Source organism: Xiphophorus maculatus, chromosome 18, assembly GCF_002775205.1.
Source record: "Xiphophorus maculatus strain JP 163 A chromosome 18, X_maculatus-5.0-male, whole genome shotgun sequence".
Classification (NCBI taxonomy): Eukaryota; Metazoa; Chordata; class Actinopteri; order Cyprinodontiformes; family Poeciliidae; genus Xiphophorus; species Xiphophorus maculatus.
The window spans coordinates 33298147-33325388 of NC_036460.1; the positions used below are offsets into that span (position 1 = coordinate 33298147).

A 27242-nucleotide genomic window follows, 5' to 3' on the forward strand; every position below is an offset into this window, starting at 1 on the left:
TCCTGTGTTCTAGTCCTATACTTATCCTGAGTTTCAATATCAATCTCGGACTTAAGAAAAAACTGATGGATGACATCAGCTTTTTCATGTACACAAAGAAGTAAAAAATCAGAATGCAGACATCATATTTGACCCTAAAGAGACTGGACACATTTCTGAAACACCTCATACAGTAAAAACCTGCCTGAAAGTCAGATCTATTAAAACCTTGTAAAACATTCCCATGCACTCCACGAACCAGGACGATAACACATGCAAACAAAAGCTCAAGATTTAACACTTCATGCTTTGGTAACTTTATTATACAGACACTTGAAAATGTTTACACATCCACTAACTGTAGAGCAGAAAAACACAAGAAATGGAATCCAAAGAAGTGGCCAACATGTCAGGACTCAGCGGACCTGTAGCGTCTCTATAGCTGTTTAGTTTCTCATAAACAGTTAGAATATTACAGAATCCCCCTGACTGTACAAGCAAACTGTACTTTACTGATCTCTTGTAAAGTACAGTGGTAAATAATGAACGTCTAACTACGGTGTGTCTGAGTGTTCCCAGGATTAGAGCAAAAACAAGATTTATGATGTTGTGAATCTGAACCCCCCGCCCCTCAAAAATCTATTTATTACTATTTTTATGTGGAACATTATCAATTTAATTTGGGAAGCAACTGCTCCCATCATTGGCTTTAATAAAGATATTAAGAATGAAAGATATTGAATGTCTCTAAACCTAGTGCCTTACACCAAATGCAGACATGTGCAGAATGGGGTGGGGGGTTGCCGGAGGGAAATAGCAGGACCCTTCTCGCCTTCAAACACAGAAATGTTTCGGCTGAAGAGAAAACTTCTGACTTTAACTTAATCAGGCTGCCCAGTGCTGGACTAGATGCAGCCTGAGTCGGCCCCACCGCTGTGGGTCAGAACCAGATATCCTGATATAAAGAAACGGTACTGCAACGCCCCTCCAATCCCCGGTACCACCTGCTCACTGTTCGCGTTCTGCTGTACCTTAACATAACGCGACAACCAGGCAGTTCACACCGATGCTGACATATTGGATAAAATCCACCCTGAACAAACAAAACGGCCTCTGTTCTTCCTACTAAGAAAATCAACATCACTGTTTAAATATTGATTTAGTGAATCTGTGAGAAGGGGGCCAGGGTAATTTCCTGAGCTTAAAATCAATCACTGATTATTGGCTTTTATTTACTGAGATGTATTTGTGAACAAACCCAAACACAAAGATTACACCATATTGTAGCCATGGTAACGTAACAATCAAACTATCAAGAAGATTATTTGCCCTTTTACAAAGAAAACCTCCTAATTAAATCCTAAATGTACAATTTATTTTTAAATGTATCTCTGCTGAAAAAATTAAATAAACTTGAATAGCATTGTCATACTCAATAAACAAACGGTAAAGGTTTAGATATATGGTTTGTGTTACAATGCAAGCATGTATAGGACCCTAGACCCTCAGTAGACCTTTAAGATATTTTAGGCTGACCTATGAAGACACTGTTACAGTAATCGACTAAGCTTAAATGCATGGATATTTCTCAAGATTCTGCTGAATGGTAAAATCTAAAGACAATATTTTTTTTCTCAACCTCACAAATCTAGATCTCGCAGAGGTGATATCAAAAAATTATGTACAGTTACAGACCTTCTGCATGGCCCTGATCAAGTGAGTGACAGTCTGCAATGTGTACATTATGCTATACAGCGAGTACAACTTTCACTGGTCATGTATTGGTAATTCATTGTTTATTAATGCATTATAGGAAATCAGAATTAGTAGATACAGTACATTCTTTAATTTAATTTTAATATAATTTTAAACAAACCTTCATAAAATATGGTTGTCAAATAAATTCACATGCATCCTGTAAGCTTTCATCTGGTAACAGGATAAAACTGACCCTTCCCCCTCATACAACTGCCTTACAAAGCCCAGATATTTTTATAAAATGGGGTTTTGTTGAGAGGTTACGATGAGTCAACATCTCACTTGAAGCAGAGAATCCTCCTAAGGTCTTTGTTATGTGCAAATCCAAATGAGGTGTTCTTTGAGGCTAAGGCTAACAGCTAGACCATGTTAGGTCTAAATCAAAGCAGATTTCTACGATCCTAAAACTGTGACAATGTTGTGGTAGTTTATGCAATGTCATTTTAAAAACGTCTTAACCATTGTCAGACGTGCATTAGACCGCTAATAACCTCAGAGTTTATTGTTTAGTACAAAAAAGAAAACAATTCACAATGACTTTACCATGCAAAACATGGACTACAAAATGGATGCAATGTAGTGTAAATGTAGTGTAACAATGTAGTGTAAATGTTTTACACTAGAATTGGTTTAGGACAGTAGAAATTAGCTTTCTTCTTGGTCCTATTCTGCTGTTAGCTTATTAGTTAAAAGGAATCTAGATTTATACAAAATAAAGACACAAAAAGAGAAATCCACAACTTTCAGGCACTGGTTGCTTAGAAACTTTTATTTATTTATTTATTTATTTTTTTGGCTTTTTAACTAAAGTTAGTGAATTTTTTATGTATTTATTTATTGTCAAGCTAACAAAGAAGATAAATCTAAACTAAATCGTCAGAAAGAGTTTATATATTAGCATTGTCACATCTTATATTATGGACGGAAGTCAAGACTAGCTTAGTTTATATACTGCACCAAATAAACAGGTTCATAAATACACCGAATAATAATAATTAGAAAGAAAATAATTAATTAAAGGCAAAATGAAGACAACTTAATGAGTGCAAAACACTAGAATGATATTAGATCTGTAACATCTATCACCTGCTCATGATGCTTTGAAGGAAGAAAACGAGCTGCTGACTCACTGAACTTCCACCTGTCTCTAACACATGGACTGATAATGTGTTTTGCAACAAACATAATTATATTATTTGGAGAAAAAAGTTTTTGTACTTTGTCACTCAAATGCCATCAAATGCTAAGGCAATCATTTCAAAGTGCAAAACCTTCAACTGTATTATTAAGGTGGCAGCATGATCCTTAAAGGAATAGATTGGATTTTCTGAAGTTAGGTTCCATGAAGTTTTTTTCTGAAACATCTTCCATCACTTGTAGTGGAAAGACAACATATCGTAGTCAGTTTGTAAAAAAAAAAGAAAGACCTAACAACTAAAGATAGACTACTGATTGCAGCTATTTAAAGTGACTGAAAAATTGAAGATCTTTCTGTCCATGGCACGCAGCTATAAAGTAGCAGATATGCACCATGCACATCTTTAACAAGTGGCCATTCAGTTTTTCAGTTAAACAACGTTACAGCAGTCTTGGAAATTGCAGGCCCTGTCCACAGTAAGCCAAATATTTAGCAACGCAGAGCCTAGCTAAGTACTGCTTTAGCAATGCTATGCTAGGAATCTTTTATTCCTTTTTCTTGTTCTTTTTGCTGTATATACTGTGGACATTAACACCACATGCTGGCAAACCAAAGGTTTCACAGCTTTTCCCATCGGAATCTAACAGACCATGAACGGTACATTCAGCTTTCTTTTAAAAGAAGAAGAAAAGATTGAAGTTAAACATGTTGTAGAGACTGTTGATGTGGACTAATACAGCCAGCATGACTCAACAGATGGAAATGTTGTGTAGTATCACAGGTATCTTTTCACCTGACAAAACAATGGCAAACTTATCAATGGGTGATTGTAGTACTGTGAATCTACTACTACAGCATTGTGTTTCAGTTCATAACCAGTTGTGTTCAATAAGTAACCCAGAGTCCTGTCGTCTAGATGTAGGCCTTCCACCATGCTAAGGGTGGTTTTACTTTTCTACAAACTGTATATGACATATTTGTACAGCTGATATGGGAATATTGACTGATAACTTGCCAGTGTTTCTTCCACTAGTTGGACTCTCACTGGGCAGGTGAAGTTAAACCTAAATGCCTAATGTTGGTCACACTAGTGGCATGGCAAACATGACGCATTAGTATGTCTCAAACTTGTTCCAACTACTGATGTTTTTCTGTCCTCCAATCACTGGACTGTGACGTGAGGTACCAGCAGCTCCACCCTAACCATACCATTGTGCTATAGACGGAGGGGGCCCAGGAATGGTGGGATAGTGGTCTGTATGGGACGCTGTACTGAACCGTAATCTTCCCACCGGAGACGAAATGCAAGTGAACTTCCTTCAACATATCTGTACACAACGTTTCACCATAACTCAAACACGCATGTCTCACAACATTTAATAACTGTCGAATTATGACTAACTGGGGCTAAATAATCAAAAGAAAAGACCAGTCTGTGACTACCAAGGACACAGACTTTCACAAATTCATGTGAAATACCTTGAACAGATGGCAGCAAAGAACTCACATGTTTCATGTGGTGTATTTCTGCTCAGAGAGTTTTATAAGAGTCGGCGGTAGCATTACTTATCACCATTACATGTTGACACACCGTATATCACAAACTCTTTCAGAATGGTTTTGTGGTTTTAATTGAAGTTATATCAATATTGATCCTACACCTATGTAATGTTTTAGTTGATGCCCAGTTTCGTTTCATAAAAGGCCTTCTTAAACAGCTGAGACATAAGCTTGTAAAACCAGTACAAAAAAACCTTTCCTGGACAGCTCTAAACTCATCCCATACAGCGTGTACCTTTCCTGCACATTGACGCTTGCCAGGTAAATCCCACAGGAAAGCTCAGATTCAGGGAAATAAAGCTCACATTTTGTCAGGATAACATGTGGAGCCCTGGGATGGAGAAACCGTCACATTGTGCAGGACAAGGATCAAGCATCTGAAGACAGTTTAGTTAAAGTTGGCAAATTATGCAGGCAACAGAAGGCCAGATCTGGAGATGGGGCGAGGTTTTACCACATATTCGCATTGGAACAAAAGATACGCCGGTCTCTGGGATCCAACACAAACCGGGTATGGTTTACAATCAACAGCAGATTGAAATTCAGCGTGCATGTAACACTGTTAAATAACTTCAGTAACTAATGTAACTATGTTACCTTAGGATGTCACCAAAGTGGTCTAAGGAGTTTAAAATAAGCAAAGAAAAAGGTAAACACACTCAGAAACAACAACTGTCACAGTCATGACCTGATATTACTGGAACAGGAACATTCCCCAAGCTTTTCACCAGCAGGTCAGTTAGGCTCAAGGAAAGAAAAATAATCGAGCTGCATTTGGGTTCTCTTCTCATGCCAGCATCTTTTCTGGCTTCTTAGAGAGAGTCTGCAGGAGGCTTCTCTGGAAATCTTCCTCTGGTAATTCAGGAACCAGGAAGTCCAACAGAAGATCAAATATACAGTAGACCAGGTGTCTGCAGAAACAAAACACAACTCATCACCATCCTATTTTAAGGAACTGTGTTTCCACTACAAATGTGCTAAGATTTGTGTCAATATTCTGCTAATGTCGAAAAAACACAATTTCACAATTGCAGTGGTTCCATTAAATAAAAAAAATTAAATAAAAATCACATAAATAAGCTTGTTCATGAGATCAGTCAGTAAAAAGCAGAGCAGATGTAAACAGTAACATGACAATTCAGCCATGGCGCTAGCACTCATCATCAATCAGCCATTAGCGACCTGTCAGTGTTTTAATCAGGCGTTGGAGCAACAAGCCCCTTAAAGGGAGTGGCTACATGTGCAGCGTTGTGGGAAAAATGGAGTTGATTTTACAGAAGAGCTATGAATTTAACATGTTGGAATGACAAACAACTTCCTGTCATCTTCATTGATGTTACTGTGGCCAACAGTAACATCAGGCTCAAAAAAGTGTTTTCATTGCAGTTTAGAGAAATACATCTATTTTGATTCGACCAAAAAACCACCTCATCCAAACCATAGACTTTTTATCAAAAAGTGTTTTTCGAATTTCCATGTTTACATTAAACAAATTCATTTTCGTCATTTAAGAAAGCAGAAACAGGGTTTAAATTTAGTGTAGATTTTATCCACAAAGGGTCAGATACAGTATGTGAATCCCCCTGAGACTTTATGTTCTGTAAAAATTCAACCTAACTGCTGTTTTAACCAAAGGACATGAACTGAACCAGGCTGCTGACTGTAGATGGTGTTTAAAGGACAGTCAAGACTAGAGGAACAAGACTACTCAATGCTATGAGCACAAACTGTCCAGTATGAGGACAGGGTTTAGGTTGCCAGGACCTAGGTTGCCCCCCTTCCATTCCTCTGTGGTTTTAGATTTTACAACAAAAACCTAAGTCTGATGCCATAACTATAAAAGCTGAATGTTAATGCCGAGTTGTACTGGCACATCTAGTTCTACATGAACCATTTAAAAGGTTCCTGTCATGTGTCCAGGTGGGATTTGAGAGGAAAGCAGAGGACACCAGAACAACCTGATGAAGCTCTGTTGCTTGGAATTTATCTCTGGCAGAATATCCTTCATCATTTATATGTTAGCACAGGCATAGCATATAAATTTCATTTGTATTAGCTGAAGCTGTGCTTTTAAATAGAAGGATAAAATAAATAAAAAGGACTTGATAGGAACAGATAATTGAGAGTCCATGTTAACTGAACATCAAGATTGAGTTTAATAGTGTGTTTACTAATGAACAGTTTGTATAAGGATGTATAAGGATATGAGGATCCAAACATGCTGATACATTAGAAAAGTTCAGTAAAAAATAAGTACAAAAAAATAGAGAGCGTTTACTAAGAGTATATTTGCTCCTTCTACATATTAACAGCAGATACTTCTTTCCATCTTATTGCTGTTTGTCTTTGGAGGGGAAAGGAAGGACATTGGTCATGTGACAGTGAAAGTGATGCAGCAAAGGATTGTGGGGAGTTTGACTGAAGCACAGAAACAATGGTGAAGTAAGTGGAGTGGTCATTTTTTCCCAAGGTGTCAAAAAAGTGGTACTATATATCCATATTAATATTGGTTATCAGCTATAACAGCAGTATTAAAATCAGATATCAATACTGGCTCAAATTTTCATATTGGTACATCCCTACAAGACAAGTTTGTCAGGTTTTTATTGGATTAATAAAAAAATATAACTATGTTTTAGTCAGGTTCTGGGTTGTTTTGGGTTTTGGATTTATTGAGTCTAGTTTTTATTATTATTATTATTATGTATTTCTTAGTCTTTTTCTTTGATTACATCAGCCTTATTTCTGATTTACCTTAGTTCAGTTGTTCTTAGTGATTCTAGTTTATTTCTTATTCATGTCTATTTATTCTTTGTTACTCTTCGATTCATTTTCTTAGTCCTCTTGATTAGCTACAGCCTGTTAGCTAATCAGCTCAGGTCTTTTGTTCCAGCATTCACCCTCTCAGTGTTTAACACTTCTTCTGCTCTCTCTTCTTGTTGGGTCCTCTTGTTTAATCCCGTTATTTCCTGGAGGCATGGAGTGGAAGACCTACAACCTATTACATATAACCACAATTCCAATGAAGTTGAGACTTGTAAGACATGAATAGAAACAGAATACCATGATTTACAAATCCTTTTCAACCTATTTTCTCTTTTAAAAAAGTTTTATCACCTGGATCAGGGACTACAGGCAGAAATGAGTACTTGGAGCTGTAGCCTGATACAGTGAATCTCTCTTCTTGTCTACTATGTACTGTCCCTGTTTTTAATCAAATAAGATGTTAGTCACATCCATTCATCCATCTTGTCCTTAGTGGGGTTGTGAGGGCTGCTGGTGCCTATCTCCAGTGGTCAACAGGTGAGAGATGAGGTCATCCTGTACAGGTCACCAGTCCATCACAGAGCAATGTAAATTATGTATTCAATTGAATTCATTACAAAGACAAGTTTTCAAATGAATACACTTTTTTTGTATTTGCATTGTATTCAGTTTTTATTTGTTTTACACAGTATCCCAACTTTATTAGAATTGGGGTTGTAAAATCCCAATAAGATATATTAAAATTTGTGGCTGTATTGTGTTTGAGGTTATAAGCAAGTGCTAATTCTTGACTGTCCAATTAATGAGGCAATCTCTTTCCATTGGACATGATTACATCACTATCACTCCTCTCATCTCATCTTCTTAATCTGTCCAAACATTCTTTAGAAGAGTTCTGCAATTAAAAATAATATAGATTAAATTACTTATAAATTGGGTTTTTTGGTCTTCATGGAACTGTTTCTCACCTGAACTGTGAAAAAAAAACAAAAACATCTATACTGATGAACAAAAATCTGATTATTTCAGCTTCTACTCAAAAAATGAGAAGATTGTTATAATTATTTTTTACAGAATTAACATTGTAGTCCTTCTGATAGCGTAAAATAATATGTAAAAGCTAAAGAGTAAATGAAAACCCCAAACCATCATAGCGTAGGGTGTGTTGTGTATATTTGCCTGTTAATGTAAGGGTCTTGAAAAGAATCCAGCGCAGTCTGCCAGCTCAGCCTGTACTTATCAGAACCCAGCATATCTGAGACCACATCTAAAGACACAAAGACAAGAAGATGAAGCTAGCAGTTTGTGATGACCAGGCATGAGGTGGTTTTCCACATCAAGACATACAAATTATTAAACATTTCAAAAACTGAGCATTTTCTGGTCCAACTGTTGAATGTCCTCTAAATGAGATTCCAGACAAAGTGGTAGAGTTAGTGGAGTTTTTTCTGGCTATATGTACAATAAACTAACAAAGCACTGTCTCTTCATCCATCAGACTTGTTGCTGCACACTGCTGGTCAGTTAAAAGAAGGCTGCTTACAAGACAGTGAAAATAATCCCCTGTTTGAATTAGAGAGTGGCACAATGACTGGCCCTCTGTTGGATTGTAGGCTAGTTCACAATTTCTTTTTTTAGAGTTCCTATAGAAAGGCTAATATGTGATGGCATTTTGGATGATCTCAGGTTCTGTATACCTGGCAGAAGTTTCATCAGACCATCTAAGGCTTGCTGCTTGCTGCTGTCTTTCTGCTGCTGGCTGCGATGAGGTGGCGGGGCGGCTGGCAGCGTGCCTCCCGGCCACACTGCCTCCTGGATTACCTGCAGGTACACCACCCAGTACTTGGTGCACGTCAGGTTGGCTACACTCACATCAAGCCATCTGAAACACACAGAAACAACACAACAATGCTTTGTAGTTAACACAGAGCACTGATTGGTTCAGCCATTGGCTCGACCCAATGGTGGGCTGAGGAAAAATTCCACTCCCAGTGGAACAATTTCAGGCAATCCCATTATACACAGAGCTGTCTGTCATGTTAGAGTAGAATGACTCTGAAACCTGTTGAGCCAACCTGGATTTAGGAGTTCAATATAATGCCTGCCTGGACCAATACTCAGTGTTCCAGTGAGCTGGTAGTTTTACACGTAAGCTGATGTCACGCTTTGCTGCATTCCCACGGAGATTGGAAGCTATGAAGAGGAGCAGTCCTGGCACAGCCTTGTACAGGAAGTGGTCTCAGACTGAGCCCATTTCCCAAAAGTCTTAAACACAGCAGCTGAATTTAACATCTTATGATGAGTAAAGTAATAGGTCATTAGTTGCTGGAAGTTTTAGGCCTCTTCTGTTTTGACCTGGCCTTCTTCCTGCTGGAATTTCCCATGTGAACAGTAGAAACAGTCAACAGGCTATCCAGACTTCAAAGAAGTTATGAAAAGAAAATATCTCTGAACAGCTCAAACAAGTCCTCACAGAACTAGATTCTAGATTTCTAATATACTGTTTAGCAAAATAATTCATACTCTTTGACCTTCTTCACATTTTATGATAAACAACAACTGACATGTTTCATTCAGATTTTAATAGGAGTGTTACAGTAAACAAAATGTTATGGTTCAGTACTTTTTCAGTTTTCAGTTGTCTTCAACAAAGAGAAAAATAAAAAGCAATCTTTATAAAACTGGCTGGAGAGTTGATTTCCTCATTTAGCATATGCTCAGTGGAATATTTTGAATAACTAATTGTACTTACTGTACAGTTTGATAACTAGGATCAATGGGATTGTATGTGTGATTGAAGTGAAATTATTTTTTTGTAAAGTGCCTTGAAATGGTATTTGTTGTAAATTGGTGCTATAGATATAAACTTAATTGAATTAAAACTGAATCATTTGATGGTCCCATAATGAGATGGTAGACATGCAGATTTCTGTGGAAGCTGTATGAATAAGTTTTATGGATGTAATATTTCTGAATGGTTCACACAGATTGTTATCCATCAACATTTTGTTTGTACTGACCAATTGCTTTGACAGGGCCATTCCCTATCCACAGCTCAAAATAACTCACATGAAGTAAAGTTAGTACATAGAATCCTCCAGGGGATGGTGAACATACAACCTCTGTAACCCAACCCATAAAGATTTACAAAGGGAGCATGGAATCACTGTCCAACTGTAAATGAATCCTCATAATGTCACAGAGCTTTAGCTTGTTGTTTCTGCTTGTCCAAGGCTGCAGCTCTTGATGTTCACACACTTTACATCCATAACTCTAAGTGATAAAGTGTGTGTGTTTCTCTGAGAATTAAGAAGTTGTGGGGGGATGTTAAACGCCACTGTCCACATGCCTGGCTTCAACCAGCTGTGATTGGAGTAGTTCTTTGTTTCTAAGGTTGATGCAAACCTTCACCACTGATACAGTGTAACCACCTATTTGTGATTCTGTATTTGCAGATTCAAATATTTGGAGATTTTTCTGTGTAACTTCTAATTATCTGTAGAAATTATCTAAAATATTCTAAACAAAATGCCAAAATACAGTGCTGGTACACTTGCAGTTTGCAGGTGTTTGCAAAACAGCAAACATCCCAATAGTCATGACCAATAAGCTCTTATTGTTTTTAGGTTAAAGGCACATAATAACTGACAGCTACAGCGATCCAAGATACTGAATGTAATCTGAACTCTTGCTTTTAATGCAGTCCCTTTATTGCTTTTCATAAATATCATAATTACTTTATAAATTCTTTAAATCTTGCTCCACTTTTTCCTCATCTCAATTAACATTCTCTAAAAACTTTCTGTATATTATTTTTTTGGGTTATTCATATAATACATTATAATATTAAGGTTTCAAAACTAAGTGAAAATTTTTTATCACAGATAAGTGCACCCCCTTGGCATTAACTGAGGAACTTATAACATCAGATGTGATAAGAAAACCCCCCACATTTTTAAACGGTTTATATGCATTTTATTGGAGGTCTTTAACTAAGGGTGCATTCAGACCGGGATAGTCTGGTAGACTCAGTTCAATTGGGGACTAAAATTGCAACATTTGCTACATTTTCAGAACTCTAGTTTGCATTCACACTGCACTGTGACAAACGACCCAAACTAACTGAAAAACCTGTGTGCCAGATATCTGGCTTGGCCGCATCAGAGTAGATCAGTGTGTCGCAAAATGAGCAATAAATAAGTTTTCTATGCACCTTTTCTTGTTACTCCAAGGCCTGAATGGTTTATTCATAGTTTATTTAATGATTTATTCATAGTTATGTTATTTTCTTTTCAAATTTATTAGCCTGTGTACGAAGCTAATTTTGACATTTACCTCAGAAAGGAGGCTTTCAATTTTTATTTAAAATGCCATTTATATGTTGTATTATTATTTTTAGCAACTCAATTTTGCACGCCTGCACTTTTAAGTTATATAAGCCTTGCTTGTTCAATATTTATTGTTAAATCAAAACTTGTTTGGGTCCATATTAAAAGATTCATTTGTTCAACCTTGGCCTGCGGCTTTGTTCAATTTAAAATTTTGGCCCACTGTGTATTTGAGTTTGACACCCCTGGTCTATGCCAATCACCAGAAAGATTATTTTGCCCTTCAGATCAGACAACCGCATATGGATTTAGATCCTGAACACTTAATACACACAGCAGAGCACTTTCAACCAATTAAAGCTGACAAATGCCAAGTAATTCTACACGAGAGATTGTGGTCCAATTGAGACTGAGACCATGAAAACCACCAGAGTTGTTTTCCAGCTCCGCTCTGTCACAGAGATGTTTTTCATGCCAGGAAATTTTGGAGAAGACTGCCAAGTAATGTTCTGCTTTCTGCCTGTGAGCTTCATGTGGCTTAAATCAAACATAACATAAAGTGTTACTAAACGAAGTGACTCACTCATTTGGTTCAGCTCAGGAAGAGTCTGCAAATGATGTGTATGTCACCATATTTTTCCGTCAACCAGCAAAATTTTCAACACGTGTATACAAATACCTTCTATACTGGATATAAAGAGCAGGATCCACACAATACGAAGGCCAAAAGAAAATACATGAGGTTAATTAGAGAAAGAACAAGACAGTCCCATAAACAGGTATTGAATGAATGCAGGTGGCACAAACAAATGAGTAAAAAACACAAAAGACAGCAGAGGACTTGAGCCAAATATCCACCTTGATATTTATTCCTCTAGTTCAGTGGTTCCCAAAGTGTGGGGTGCGCCGTGTCACAACTGCAACACAGATCTGTGAAGATCTGCAGCAACAAGCCGGCTGACCCAGCCACTGAAAAGATGGGAGGGTTAAAGTCATTTTTTCACAACAAACCTTTTGTAGTGGCTACTTGTTCTTTTCTATAAAGCCACTATATTGATAAATTAGCTTCAGTTTTCTTTGTTAGTATCGGTTAGCTTATCTCTTCTTAGTTGACGCGTTTCTGTTCATTGATATGTCTTGTGCATTAAATAATAAACAATACTTACGGTTCCACACAAAGTATGAACTTTACTTTCTTTGGCATAACATGAAAATTATTTTGTCTTGCACAGCATCCTTAAAATTAACGGTCAAAAACTGTGTAGAGGTTAAGCGACCACACTTCATCCAACATTCTTTTCTTTTTTACTCTTAAGTGACACCGCCCTTTTTATATATACAATTGTGTCCTTTAGGTGGCGCTGTTTTATAAAAAACATAGTAAAATAAAACCTTACTGTAAAGACAATATCTAAATATGCAAAAAGCATACAAAAAAGAAACAATGTTAAAACTAACATTTTTGGCTCTTACACCTTTATTTTCATTTCCTTTCCTCTCAGGGAGCTGTTCATGATTTAACCCCATGTTGCACAGAGGCTTTTTTTTTAAATGTATTGATGATAGCAAAGTTAAATATTGTTACAAATTAAAAAAAGAAACATGTTTAAAATAACACTGACTGCGAAGAATACCCTTCTACAGTATAGAACAAAAAACAGTTACACAAAAGTGTTTGACTGTAAAGATGGTTTGAAGTTTGTTTTGCTGCAACCTGAAGTGGGAAATAAACTTCAGAAAATTAAATATGTGTATAGGTTTATGTCTGGTTGAACGATGTGTGTGATCAGTTGACTTTTTTTTCTTTTTTTGGGGATGTTATTGTAATCCGTAGGATTACAATAACATCCCTAAAGACCCAGAAGAAAATCTTTGGGAACCACTGCTCTAGTTCATTTCATGGAGCTTCCAGGAAAGAAACATTTAGTTTACAGAGATAAAAACTTTTATGATTGTAATAAATTTGCTTAATGAAATTTATACATTTGGACAATTTTCAAAGGTGAGAAGGTGACAAACACAAAGCTAGAGGGTCTGAGTCAGCTGGTTAACTGAACCAGGTGATGAAAGCAAGATGCCTGGAATCAATCAGTAATGCAACACAGACTAAATTTGTTTAAAACATCAGAGCGGGTGATCGCCGGCTGTGTGTGTGGGTGTGTGTTGGACTCCAGATGGCTTTAATTTAGTTGCCATTTAAAGTCAACAAAGACAAGTAAAACCAGATCCCATTTAAGCTAAAATAAGCCCACTGCCTGATTTCCACAGACAAAATGTCACTGCACAAGTATGTCTCTGGAGGCAGAAGATGAAATGTGCCTTTGGCTGCAAGTCTCAGGTGAGTGGTGAAAACGGACACCGCAGATGTGGAAAGGCCAAGGGGGTTGCTGCATGACCTCATCCCACGACTGTCCTTATTTAAAACACGTGTTTATCACTTACCAAGTTAATTCTGCTAACATTCCCACTGCGCTGAAGCACGAAGCACTTGTTCACCATCTAACTTTACCAACAGTGTGGATGATAATGAGCTGTGTAATTTTACACATCCAGCCAAGGGAGGGTTTTAGCATCGTATCAGGTCTCTACAAGGCCAAATAAGGACGAATACACAGGGAGGCTGGCTGAGGTTAATTGTTGGCACATTGAGGTGATGATGATGTCCTGTTTCATAGGCTTCAAAAGTAACTTTGCTGGATGACCTATGATACATCCCTAGAGAGGATTATGGAGTAGCAGAGAAAATAAATCAGAACAACCTAGTAATAGACAATATGTCTCAGAAAAAGGCTGTTGAAAAGAAAAACTGACTTATGCAAACAGTGACATTACACTGGGCATGGTGTTAACATGTACATGATGTGAGATAGAAACCCCTCGGACAGCCTGATCCAACCACGAGGACTTGGTCTGACTGTCTCCTCTCAGGAACAGCCTGTCCATCGATGTCCCACCTCGCCTTGCTCTTTAGGGTTAGACAGATAACACACATTATTATGTAACAAATCCAACATTCCCTTCCATTTTCTCACTACCAAATCCTTCATGTGAACCCCATCTATCTCGTCACTGGCTCCCTCAGGGAGGAAACAAATTTCTGTTGACAGGAGAAGCTTATTGGTTCCCAGCAGGCTTCTCTGACTCTCTCTCTCTCCAGGCTCTATGTGTCAAAGAAATGCATCAGAGGAGAACAAACATGGATAGTGAAGTCTAATCTTTCTTCTCACTGCAGGAAAAAAACCCACTGATATTCAAGTATTGATGTCAGGTACATGTTAGTGAGGTCAGTTATTTAGAGTAAGATTTAGTTCTCGCATCATTGTGATAAGGAATCAGCAGACTCCTGTTCAGTAATAATGCAGTTTTAACAGGACTAAAAACATGGTTTTAGCAGTGCTGAGGAGAATTTTAGTGACTAAATCAGAAGTACAGAATTGAAAGCTCTGTCATATTGTCTTGTGAGGTATGACAGTATATGTAAAAATGTTTTTATGTGTGTCTATACAGTGGCCCAGAAGGTCAACAACATGAAAAAACCACAATACAACAACAAAAGCCTAAAAGGACGTTACTGCAACTTCTCTGTAAATCTCCCACTTTAGCATAATTTCTGGTGTGACTTGTTGTACGTTGTGGGTTTTTGCTGTTCTGTGGCTTCTGTCTTATTGTGGCTTTTTTGTTGTTTGCATTTCCTTCTAATTCATGTAAAGCTCTTTGAACTGCCTTGCTGCTGAAAATGTGCTACATAAATAAAATTACCTTTCCTACCTTACCTTTTGTTTTTGTGCTGTGGCTTTTGATTTTTTGGCTATTTGTTGTATGGTGGTTTTAGCATTTCCTTGATCCTTCTGGGTTACCGTGGGTCTAATGGATGACCCTTTGGTTAAGGATCAAGTCCTATCAAAACCATAAATTATATGTATTTAATATAATACATATAATTATATTAATTATATATAATAATTACATTTTGTATAGCACAATTGTAAGGGGCTAGAGTGGGAGTGGCTGTAGAAGCCTTAAGTTACTAAAAATATGTTGAATAACCCCAGCTTACCCATGACTTAGTTGTAGCTCACAGCTACAGCGCTGCCATCTTCAAACTGAAAAGTGGGATGTGGCTGAGAAATCCCCTGGAGTAACATCTCTTACACATTGAGTTCTAACCACCAGCCTCAGAATCCTTTCCAAACAACACAATGTGGTCATTAGCTAAACAGCATAGCAGAGAGTTAGAAACCACATCGACTAGAGTCAAGCTAAATGTTCACCACTGGTGTAACCCAAGCAGACCACGGGTGTCAGACTGAAATCTCTTGGTATTAATTAACAGCCTAGCAGAAGTAGAATCAGAGCGAGTAATAGTAAAAGAATGAGCAAGAGCGTTCTCCATGTCAGCTGTTGACAGAGACTAAATCCCTCCAACGCCCCTTCAAGCTGTTAGTGAGGACTCGCAGTACCATTCAAATTCTTTATGAATTTTAGAGAGTAAAAATAAAGAATCATGTCTTGTTGTGTAGCAGATGCTGCATGTGGTTAGAAGAAGAGGTGCCATATGGACTCTGGTCAAGAGAAACATTGAGTGATCCGATACCAACAAAACAAAAATTAGGTGCATATGTGAGAATTTATCTCTAATCCACACAGAGTCAAAATTATTTATCAATCCCATCAGGAATTTGTGATTGTTTTTGTCATTTTTTTTGCAATCAAAATTACATGGTTTTGGTGCTTCTTTAAAAGTATTTGCAAGAAATTTTCCAATATTTTGTTCCTCCTTGAATCTCTTCCAAAATCAAATTTTAGAAGAAAAAAGATGAGAAAACATCCTGGCACCACAGCATTAATCAGGTGTTCCTTCTGGTGGCCATCCCTTCATAAGGATGTGAGGGAGTATGTTTCAGCCTGTCCCACCTGTGCTAAAAACAAGTCTCTCCATCAACCTCCTAGTGGTCTCTTGCAGCCCTTACCCGTTCCTGGACGTCCTTGGTCCCATGTTGCGCTCGATTTTGTTACCAGCCTGCCTCCCTCTAAAAACTCACTTTTAAAAACCCATTACACAAAATTCACATTTTGATAGGTTTTATACTGCCATTTGGGTTTCTGCTGCTTCTGGAAACAGTCTAAGCACTTTGGCAGCATTCACACCAGTGCTGTATGGTCCGACTGACTCAAACTAGTTCGTGTATCTAGAAAGTCTGTTTTTTTTTCGGGAGGTGTGAATGCCTAATCGAATTCTGACGTGGATCAAAAACAGAAAACTTTGGCCTGCCTACAAACCTCGGTCTCAGACTGGTTGAAGTGAACTATGGTGTGGTTTGAATGCATATGTGAGTAAGGGTGCACCGATAAATCGGCCCCGATTTCCTCAATTTTAGGAGATCTGTGATCAAATAATATGTAAAAGTAAAGCCGAACCTATCCACTGGCAAAGGTCTAAAACTCAGCCACTGTTCTCTTTTGCTCTGCTGTGAAACAGGGTTGACTAACAGACCCATCCACCAGCTCCTGTCTGCATGTTTGTTGCCAACTTAGCAACTTTCTTGCCATATTTTGCAACATTTCAGACAAAAAAATTCTATCAACCAAACTCAGAATCGGCAAGTCAGGCTGTTTAAAGAACTGTAATCAGCCCAAAGACAGCAATCAGTTTTTGGGCTTAAAACCGATTGCAGAGACCACTCCAAAAGGAGGAAGCGGACTACAGCACAGGGTATTCTGGGTAAATACAACCAAAACAAACATAAATCCAACACTAATAGGAGAAATGGCTTGTGGTCTTTTTCCCAAAAGAGAAATCTTACAACCAACAAAGTCTGATTCCACTCCATATTGTTTAGATTTCAAGAAGGAAGTTGGCTCAGTTTCTTCTTCAGAGGCTTTTGTGTTGTTTCCTTCAGTGGTTCTTGGTGCAGCGTCCCCCATTTCTTTGGCTCATTACACACAGTATGAAAGAGAAATGCACCAGCTGAAAATGTAACAAATGTTGCAATTTTGGACTCCAATTGAACATAGTCTACTGGACTATCAGGGAGAAAACAGCCATATGTTTTCTGGCAATAAGTCAATGTTTCGTACTATGTATAAATTTAACTTCCTAATTATTAAGCCACAATCAGCGGACACTGCCCTGTTACCTAGCAACCCCAGCTGAGCACCAACCCCTCATCTAGCATGCCAAGCACACTTCCAGCACATTTGGTAAGCTGTTTATACCACTGTATGCTGAACAATGGCTGCTGGAACAGACAAGTGTCTCGTTGGTTCTCCACATGCTTCTCTCCGAGGAAGTCCACAGATTCTCAAGATGGACTTAATGTGGCTGTTTACCAGACAAGTCCATGCAAAGGTACGTTTTTACCACATTCTGTGTCACACAGGAAACTGCTCTGCAAAAAACAGTGTTAATATTGAAATGTTTAGTACATGATGCCAAGCTGATAATATTGTGAATCGGTGCAAACAAAAGCCAGACAGCGACTCTGTGCCACACTAACCGTTGTGTGGTGGCTGCCGTGGTACAGAAGAAACAGGGCTAGGAGCACAACTAGCTCATCAAACCTGCTGGTGTCCAATTGGATTATGGGAAATGAAGGAATTTGTCACGCAAATTCGGAACGCTCAACTTTGAAACCTCAACCATCTGCGGACAGTGTGCGTAGAGTCCAAGTTGCTAACTGACTACGCACAGTACGCACCAGTATGTGGAAGACTTCACCATTTAGAAACTGCAGGTGGATCTTTGTTGGTTGTTCAGGAGGCTTCACTTCTACTTTTAAGTCTGACTTGGGGTCAAACATATACCACTGTACAACTGTGCATCTGTTCGCAGCCATTTTCCTGTCTTTAAAGTGCGAATGTAAACATTAAGTTGTGGGGCATGGCCATGACACGCTGCTGTCTAGCTGCAATGGAGTGAACAAAACACACAAGCCCTTTCATGCTTGGTGTGTGGCACTTCTCAAAATAGTGCTCTCAAACTCGATAGGGGGAAACAATACTCTGGTGTTGACACCTCAGAGAATATAAGGTCACAGCACACGGCATCCTGAGAATACCGTCTGCACGTTCAGGATACTGGGAGGACGTGCTAAAACCATCTGTGGCAAATGCCTAGGGAAGTTGATCTCAGAGCCGAACCCCACGGGCATGCATGTATACACGGGCACTGCTACGTCTTACAGTAAATGCACCAGATAAATGGCTTGTAAACAAGAGGTGAGAGCAAGGTTCTCATTTTACAAAGTGGAGATTTCTTTACCACCAAACGGCAGAGACATAAATGTCCCAGTATTGTTTGGGTGTGGACCACTGCAAAAGCTCATGGTGTTGTCTAAAAATATAAACTCCTTTTGACTAATGACTGCTGTCAGCCAGTATCCCCTCTGTTGCCTGTAAATAGCATTCTCTGTGGAATCTCTACTATGAAACCGGAGTCTCTTTGTACTGTCCTGAGTGGGTCTGCACACACAGATGTCTCCTAAAACATAGATGTTTCCATCATTTATTTGCTGCAGAAATCCTTGCTGAAAACTCTCAAGCTCCCTTGAGGTTTACTTGGAAAGCTCAGGTCAGATTGTCTGTGGTCAAACATCAGAGAAAGAGAGAGGGGAAACTAAACAACAAACCAAAACTACTGTCCCGTTGATATCACACAGACATACCTGAAGCCACATCACACTGTTGCTCTTCTTTCCTGCATTTAAGTGGTGCAGGCAGGGTCCCAGGTAAAATCACCTTTACCTTTTCATACCATGTCAAACAATTAAAGCTTCAGTATGTAATATTTGTAAACAGTGGTTTTTTTTTAATATTTGATAAAACTGTCCCCAGTATAACACATGAGACATGAGAAAATTGTTTACCTATTCATGACAGGCAGACTTCTGCTACCTGTTATGAACCAGCTTTAGCATTCATGACAGGCTGAAGTGTGAAGAACTAGCTGCTAGTGTAACATAGTTAATATTGTATAGAATTCCACTTGTCATTACTTCCAAGTTTGGGTTCAGGTGTAATGAGTGAAAGAGCACCCCCTCCTGGTGGTTTGGCAGTATTAAATATAGTGAACGCATACATCTCGCTGTCAGTTCATGAGAGATGGGCGGTTAGCTTGATGCTAACATGAAATGCCATTCCTCGTAAGGTGCTGTACCCACTGTGATGAACCCGAGAATTTTAGAATAAACATTCTTGGTCACAATCTGCTACACATGTAGAGCACTGACAGAGAGAGGCATTAGGGGTTGCATCATGTGTGGTACAACTATACCAGGCAGTTTCCTGGTCATCTGGCATTTATAGCCTAATTAGACAGTAGTACCTCCACTATAGAGGTTGATTGTAGTTGTAGAGATAGGGCTTACTGTTGGAGCCAAATCAAATTCTGGATGTCTACACTGATGCTTAACTGTTCTCATCAGTAATTGTAAAGAAACTTTGATTGCTTCTTATAGATTAAGGTCATTTTTCAGTGGAGAAAAAAAAAAGTTTTTCTGAAAAAGTTTTACTTTTTGAAGAATTGGTCAGAAAGCAATATTCCTGGTCAATTACATTCCAACATTCTCCAGTTGCAGTCATCAGTTCAGCTTTATGTTATTTCTTCACTGTAACGGTTCAGTCAGGTTAAAGCTGGACTGCTTGATCTCTGGCTATATAGAAATATAATTATTTCCCTAAGATAAAAATGTTCCATCTTTACTCTGCTGGGATCAGACTTGGACATGTAAATACTTTACTAAGCACAGTAATACTCCCATTTTTTAATACATATTATCTTCTTTTAATACATCTGTGGTCTACAATTTTTATATACAAAAAACCCCCATTCAAGTTAAAGCTATAAATCTACACACTATTGAGACCAGTGTAAAACCGCTGTAAGTCTGAGTGTAAAACTGAAATTTAGCTTTGATAAGTGTAATAACATAGTTCCAACTTGCACTTAATTTTATATCCAAGACTTCTTCTGTCAAGAATGTCTGCATCCCTTGCAGAAGAAAGGCAGATGGGATTTTTTTTAGTCTCACTCTTGCAGCATCTTGCTGTGGCGTCCCAGAAAAAATAATGTTCATTTGAAATAACGTGATTTTGATTGCTTCTTATAGATAAGAAGCAATCTATAAGAAGACTGCTTATAGCAGTGGTTCCCACAGATTTTTTTCTGGGCCCCTTATGGATTACAATAAAATCCCCCACAAAAAAAAACAATCAACTGCTCACACACATTGTTCAACCAGACATAAACCTATACACATATTTAATTTTCAAACTCCACTGAAGTTTATTTCCCACTTCAGGTTGCAGCAAAACAAACTTCAAACCATCTTTACAGTCAAACACTTTTGTGTAACTGTTTTTTGTTCTATACTGTAGAAGGGTATTCTTTGCAGTCAGTGTTATTTTAAACATGTTTCTTTTTATTTGTAACAATATTTAACTTCGCTATCATCAATACATTTAAAAAAAAGCCTCTGTGCAACATGGGGTTAAATCATGAACAGCTCCCTGAGAGGAAAGGAAATGAAAATAAAGGTTTGTTGTGAAAAATTGACTTTAACCCTCCCATCTTTTCAGTGGCTGGGTCAGCCGGCTTGTTGCTGCAGATCTTCTCAAATCTGAGTTGCAGTTGTGACACGGCAACCCAGTGTCACAACGTTTAGGGAGCTCAGTCAAAACCCTGTCCGTTATGCTTAGTCAGGCACTGTTTCTTCTTTTTTTTTTTATTCATCCATACCGCTTCCCGCGCCCCTCCTGCAATGGCACTGCACCCCCCCTAGGGGACGCGCCCCACACTTTGGGAACCACTGGCTTTTAGATTCTATAATATTATAATTCTATAATATTATACAATTACTTGATGTTAATTTAATAATATCATAGGGGAGGTTGTTTGATAAAATTTGTTCACCTCTCCTGTACAGTTGGATTTTTTATATTACTTGTATGTCCAAATGTTCTGTGCTATTCTATTCTAGTGTTAAATAGTAATCACCTGTTAATGAGGGTTCCAAACAGCAGCCTGACAGTCTTCTGGATGTTTTTTGAACATAGCCAGCTCCACTGCTCCTTCATCAGAAGACACAGGATGTTCAGAGCCACCTTGGCCTGGGACATTTCACCTGCTGAGTCTGAAACACACAACAACCAGTTTCAGTATATTGACTCAACATGGTAAAACATGAGACTGGCTGAAGATTTAATGGAGAAAAACAAGCATGATATTCTGCTATAGTAAGATCTAGAATGTCTGTTTGATTATGATAGATGAGCAGATTGATGACCATACAACCAACCCGTAGGTTTATTTACACTGCCTCCATGTGGTTAACCTTTAACATTGCAGAATTTGTTAATCAGTCAATGGGATTGAATGAAGGTTTTGATAATCAAACAAATTTAGAGTTTTGATAAACGTGAGCTTCAGTTTTTCTAATGAAAGTTATTTATATCATTTTGACAGTTCCCACTGGTGATGTTATATCATGCAAAGTGATCAGAGTAACTCCTGAGGACAAGGACAGTAAATGGCTAAAAAGCGTACTTTTTTTACGTGTTGGTTGTCGCCATGATCCTCCACTTGATATACAGTTGAAATAAGATATTTATATACACCGAATAAAAAGATACATGCTTTTTTCTTCACTGTCTGAAGATAAATCAGACCAAACACTTCTTGATTTAGCTTAGTTAACAAAATTTTTTCTGTTTGGTAGATGCCAGGAAATATGGCAAAAACATCTTTTCTAGGAATTTCTTTGAGATTAGGGAAGATTTAAGAGATCTGGAACTGGAATAAGGGTGAGGGAATAAGGAATGTTTTCAGGGGCCAAGCAATGCAGAGACTGAAAAATAAGTCAGTCCTAAACTTAGCAAGAGGCCAGAGAAGAGAAGTTAACACAAAAGGTATCTCCTTTTTGATGCATGTTGCGAATTTGAGTCAAGAGATTAATGGTAAATGGCTATAATGTAATCACAGTTATGCAAATAGTCTGCATTTGTAAAAAGGATTGATTAAGTCTGAGGACTCCAAAGCACTTCACACTGCAATCAGTCATTCACTCATTCATACACATCCTGCCTTAAGAGTCACGATCAGCCCTGTCCAGTCAACTGGATGCCAACAGTTGTGCAGCACTTTTAATAGAATAGTCAGGCTGTTTTCACAGATGATCATCCAGCAGACTTGGTTCCTTAGGGGGCCAAAATTATTTTTGTTCAATTTTCAGCTACTGTGCTTCTCCTTCATACTGCACTGAGTCAAACCAACCAAACTCTTGTAATGCTTCTACTCAAAACTTCTCTCTTTCAAATATACACTGTGTTCTCTCAAACCTTTCTCCTCACACTCAAAACTTCCCTTTGCTACAATCAAATCTCTACTTGCAAACCTCTGCATGCTTACAAATTCATCACGAAAATGGCAGCTCCCAGAAACATTTTTTAATTCATACTTGGCTGATTTAGGCACTGATTCCGATAAAGCATCTGGAGACATGGTTGAGGGGCACTTTAATCACGTGAAACTGATGCACACTGTCCAGTTTTTACCAGCATATCACCTTTCTTACACGGGGACACAACACTCTGGACTGTGAGTACACAAACATTCACTGCACATACAGAGGTCTTTCTCACCCCCTCTCTGACCACATCTACATCCTGCTGGCACCAGTTTATCGTTCACTAATGAGACAGATAAGGCCAACAAAGAAGACCGTCATTGTGTGGCTGAGGGATGCAGCCTCTGTGCTACAGGACTGTTTTCATCTCTCCCCACTTACAAGGGAGAGATGAATCTAGAGGAATACACCTCCTCTGTTCTGGGATTCTTCTCCAAGTGTGCTGATGATGTCACCATCACCAAGACAGTAACCTGTTATTCAAACCAGAAACCCTGGTTGAATGCTCAGGTGAGAGCTCTGCTGAAAGCTAGGGATGCTGCATTCTCTCAATAGGATCATCAAAGAGGGCATAGAACTTAACACCCCCCTCAGAACCAGATTTATACCACTACTTGGTGACTCACCTCCCTGTGTGATCACAGAAGGACTTCCTCACATCCTTCCTGGAAGAAAGTCCTTCCAGGAAATCAACCCCCATAAGGCTGCAGGCCCCGACAACATCCCAGGGTGAGTACTGAGGGACTGTGCACATCAGCTGTCTGAGGTGTTGGCAGACATCTTCAACACCTGCCACTGTCACTGGCATCTGTGCCCATCTGCTTAAAGACCACCCTATCCTCCAGTGCTCCACAGTGACGGAAGGTCTTCCGTTAATGGCCTTCAGTTATTCCGAGTTGAATAACTGTCAGTTAACACTAACAACAACACCACCGTCTCCTCCTCCATCGCCCTCAACACTGGCCTGCCGCAGGTCTCCTCCTCTTCACTCTGCTGATGTATGACTGCTCGGCAAGACACCCTATAGTGAAGTTTGTGGATGACACAGCAGAAGTGGGAGGCATCATCAAGAGTTAACTTTAATGACACCGTAATAACACTCAATGACATCTTCATAACTGTTTCTTCTTGTTTCACTTTACTTCAGGTAAAAGTTAATATTAATGACTGTTATTAAAGCATTTGACACTGTAATAACACTTAATGACATCTTCATAAGTGGTGTTACTTGTTCCATTTTACTTGATATAAGAGGAACTATTAATGGCTCTGTTATTAAATCATTTGATAGTGTAATAAAAATTTAATGAAATCTTTATTATTAGTCCTACATGTTCTACTTTATTTCATGTAAGAGGAAATATTAATAACTATGTTGTTAAAGCTTTTGACAGTGTAATGCACATATGTCAAAGTCAATTAATTATCTATGGCCCCCTGGATGATATTTAATTGGGGCCTGCCATGCAAAGCAATGGCAGGAACCTATTACTATTGTCGGAGAGAAGCGTCTCTTTAATCTTTATTTTTCTTCCGTAACCGTTAATGCGGCTCGTACCGCTGGGTGCACACCTACAAATGAGGTATCAAAATGTGCAGAAAATTCACGCCATTGGAGCTATTATTTTTGGTGGGATTTGGGCTTAACGTGGCGACATAATTCGCAAAAAACTACGAAAAAAACCCCATTATAAGTCAATGGGAAAAATCCTGGAAATACCCTATTTTTGAGGATTTTCTGTGTCGTCACAAATTCACCTAGAAATGCCATTCAAATTTCATTTTGTAGATACGTCTTGGATCTCTTCGAAAGTGAAGACGGCTCGTCGATACCAGTTACGGTTTGTCCACAATTTGCCTCTAAGCGACCCAAAGTTTCTCATTTTTCTTCAAATTAGAGTGACAGCCGATCTCGGTTCAGATCTGGGCACAACATTTCTTTCTCTCATCGCTGTAAATGCTCTGAGTGAGGTACAGATATGAATCTCGGGACTATCGCAGAAGACACATAGGCCTCTCATATGCTCGAAACGCTTTTCGAATATGTATTACGGTTCCCGAACAGGAAGGATTTGTTTCCAATGCTTCTTTTCAGTAAAACGTGTTTGCTCAAACACACAATTGTGTGTTTGACAGCTCAGAGCTCACACCTGCTGAGACCATTATTTGCCATAGCAACGGAACTCAAGAGGCTATTGGCTGCTGGTTTGGACTACAAATACGCATCGCTGTAGTTCTATCTATCCTCAGTTGAAACAGATCAGGACTGAACTGGCCTTTAGAACTAATTGCTGCTATGGGCTGTATATAACTGATTTAACTCAGTAACTGTTACACATGGGATTAGTTTGGAACTTTAAAATTAAGCATATTGAAAATTTCACAATAAAAGCCCTGAATATTTTTACATGAGGTAATTGCTCTTTTTTGGCTTTATTTGACTTTTTCATCCAAAGCACTGTTACACATGGTATTAGTTTGGCCCTTTAAAATGAAGCTTAACAAAAATTTCAAAATAAAAGCCTTGGATATTTTTACATGACGTAATTGCTCTTTTTGGCTTTATTTGACTTTTTCATCCAAAGCACTCTTACACGTGGTATTAGTTCAGAACTTTAAAATGAAGCATAATAATAATTTCAAAATAAAAGCCTTGAATATTTTTACATCATGCAATTGCTGTTTTTGGCTTTGTATGACTTTTTCATCCAAAGCACTGTTACACATGGGATTAGTTCGGAACTTTAAAATGGAGCATAATAATAATTTCAAAATAAAAGCCTTGAATATTTTTACATCATGTAATTGCTCTTTTTGGCTTTATTTGACTTTTTCATCCAAAGCACTGTTACACATGGTATTAGTTTGGCCCTTTGAAATGAAACATACTGAAAATTTCAAAATAAAAGCCTTGAATATTTTTACATGACGTAATTGCTCTTTTTGCCTTTATTTGACTTTTTCATCCAAAGCACTGTTACACATGGTATTAGTTTGGCCCTTTGAAATGAAGCATACTGAAAATTTCAAAATAAAAGCCTTGAATATTTTTACATGACGTAATTGCTCTTTTTGCCTTTATTTGACTTTTTCATCCAAAGCACTGTTACACGTGGTATTAGTTTGGCCCTATGAAATGAAGCATACTGAAAATTTCAAAATAAAAGCCTTGAATATTTTTACATCAGCCACTTGTGTTTTGAGCATTATATAACTATTTTAACCCAAGGACTATTACACATGGGATTAGTTTGGCCCTTTGAAATGAAGTTTAACAAAACTTCCAAAATAAAAGCCTTGAGAAAATTTTAAATCGTACTGAATGGTGCACGTCCGCCTCACTTAACGTTCTTGCGGTTCTCCGCATGCCACTGATTACGTTGCGGCGTTCTTTGGCGTCGACGCCGATTTGTGGCGTGACGACGCCGGGCCCAAACCCCACGGGCGCGCCTTGGCAGGCCCCGGCTAAATTTCTTCCGAAATTTTCTAGTTACTATTAGAACGGCCCACAGGCCACAGCCTTTGCACACACCAACACTACATTCCCCACAATGCAACCGTAGCCCGCAAAGTCACGGTAGTGCGCACAATCTGGCTTCATTGTTCATCAGCAATCAGAGCAGAGATCAACTTTCAGGTACCCCCCTCCTCAAAAGTGGCTAAACGTAACGTGGACGCTGAGAACCAGTGGCGCAAAAGGTGGCTATGCACTGTATGCAACGCAAAAACGATGTGGGGAATTTTTTTCTAGTCAGCATTTTATGTACTTGACCGCTGTTTGTGTATGAAGTGATCAATAACAGAGGAACAGCACTGATTAGGCGTCCCTCCCCTCCTGCCAGCCGCTCTCCCCTCCCGTACAGTAGTGATGGGATTTTCGGCTCCTTTTCGAGATGCGGCTCTAATGGCTCTTCTTACTGTGGAGAGCCGGCTCTTTCGGCTCCCCATATATATTTTTGACATTATTAATTAATAGCTTAAATCTAATTTTATAATATTTTGTTTCATTATTGACATTGTTAAGCACTTATGATGAGTAAAAATGCCGCATAACAATGCTATAGCAATACCAATGCGTGTGATGTCCGCATGTGCCTGTGCAGGTTGTTTGTCGAGCCTGCACTATAGGAAATCTGACTTTGCTCAGTCTGCACTCTGCCCTGGAGCTTGATGTAGCATTAAAATGAGTCCAAATCTTGCTCCGTTTTCTGTCACTCATTTATTTTCACCTATTCAGTTCTCACACTGACTCCCCTTCTTTCTGTCGTGCTTCTTGACCGCTGAGTGAGTGTCTGTACATAAACACCTGCC

At 38.6% G+C, this 27242-nt stretch overlaps 1 protein-coding gene across 2 annotated transcripts in view; it reads right to left on the reverse strand.

The window, feature by feature from the left end:
• Positions 1-266: 266 nt before the first annotated feature.
• snx19 (sorting nexin 19) overlaps positions 267-27242 on the reverse strand; it is a 40811-nt gene continuing 13835 nt past the window's right edge. For both annotated transcript variants that reach the window (XM_023351398.1, XM_023351397.1), the window contains exons 11-14: positions 21524-21659; positions 8899-9083; positions 8381-8468; positions 267-5346 (exon numbers count right to left, since the gene is read on the reverse strand). In XM_023351398.1, the coding sequence (XP_023207166.1) occupies positions 5223-5346; positions 8381-8468; positions 8899-9083; positions 21524-21659 (533 nt within the window). In that variant the 3' untranslated portion in view covers positions 267-5222. The remainder of the gene's footprint in view (positions 5347-8380; positions 8469-8898; positions 9084-21523; positions 21660-27242) is intronic.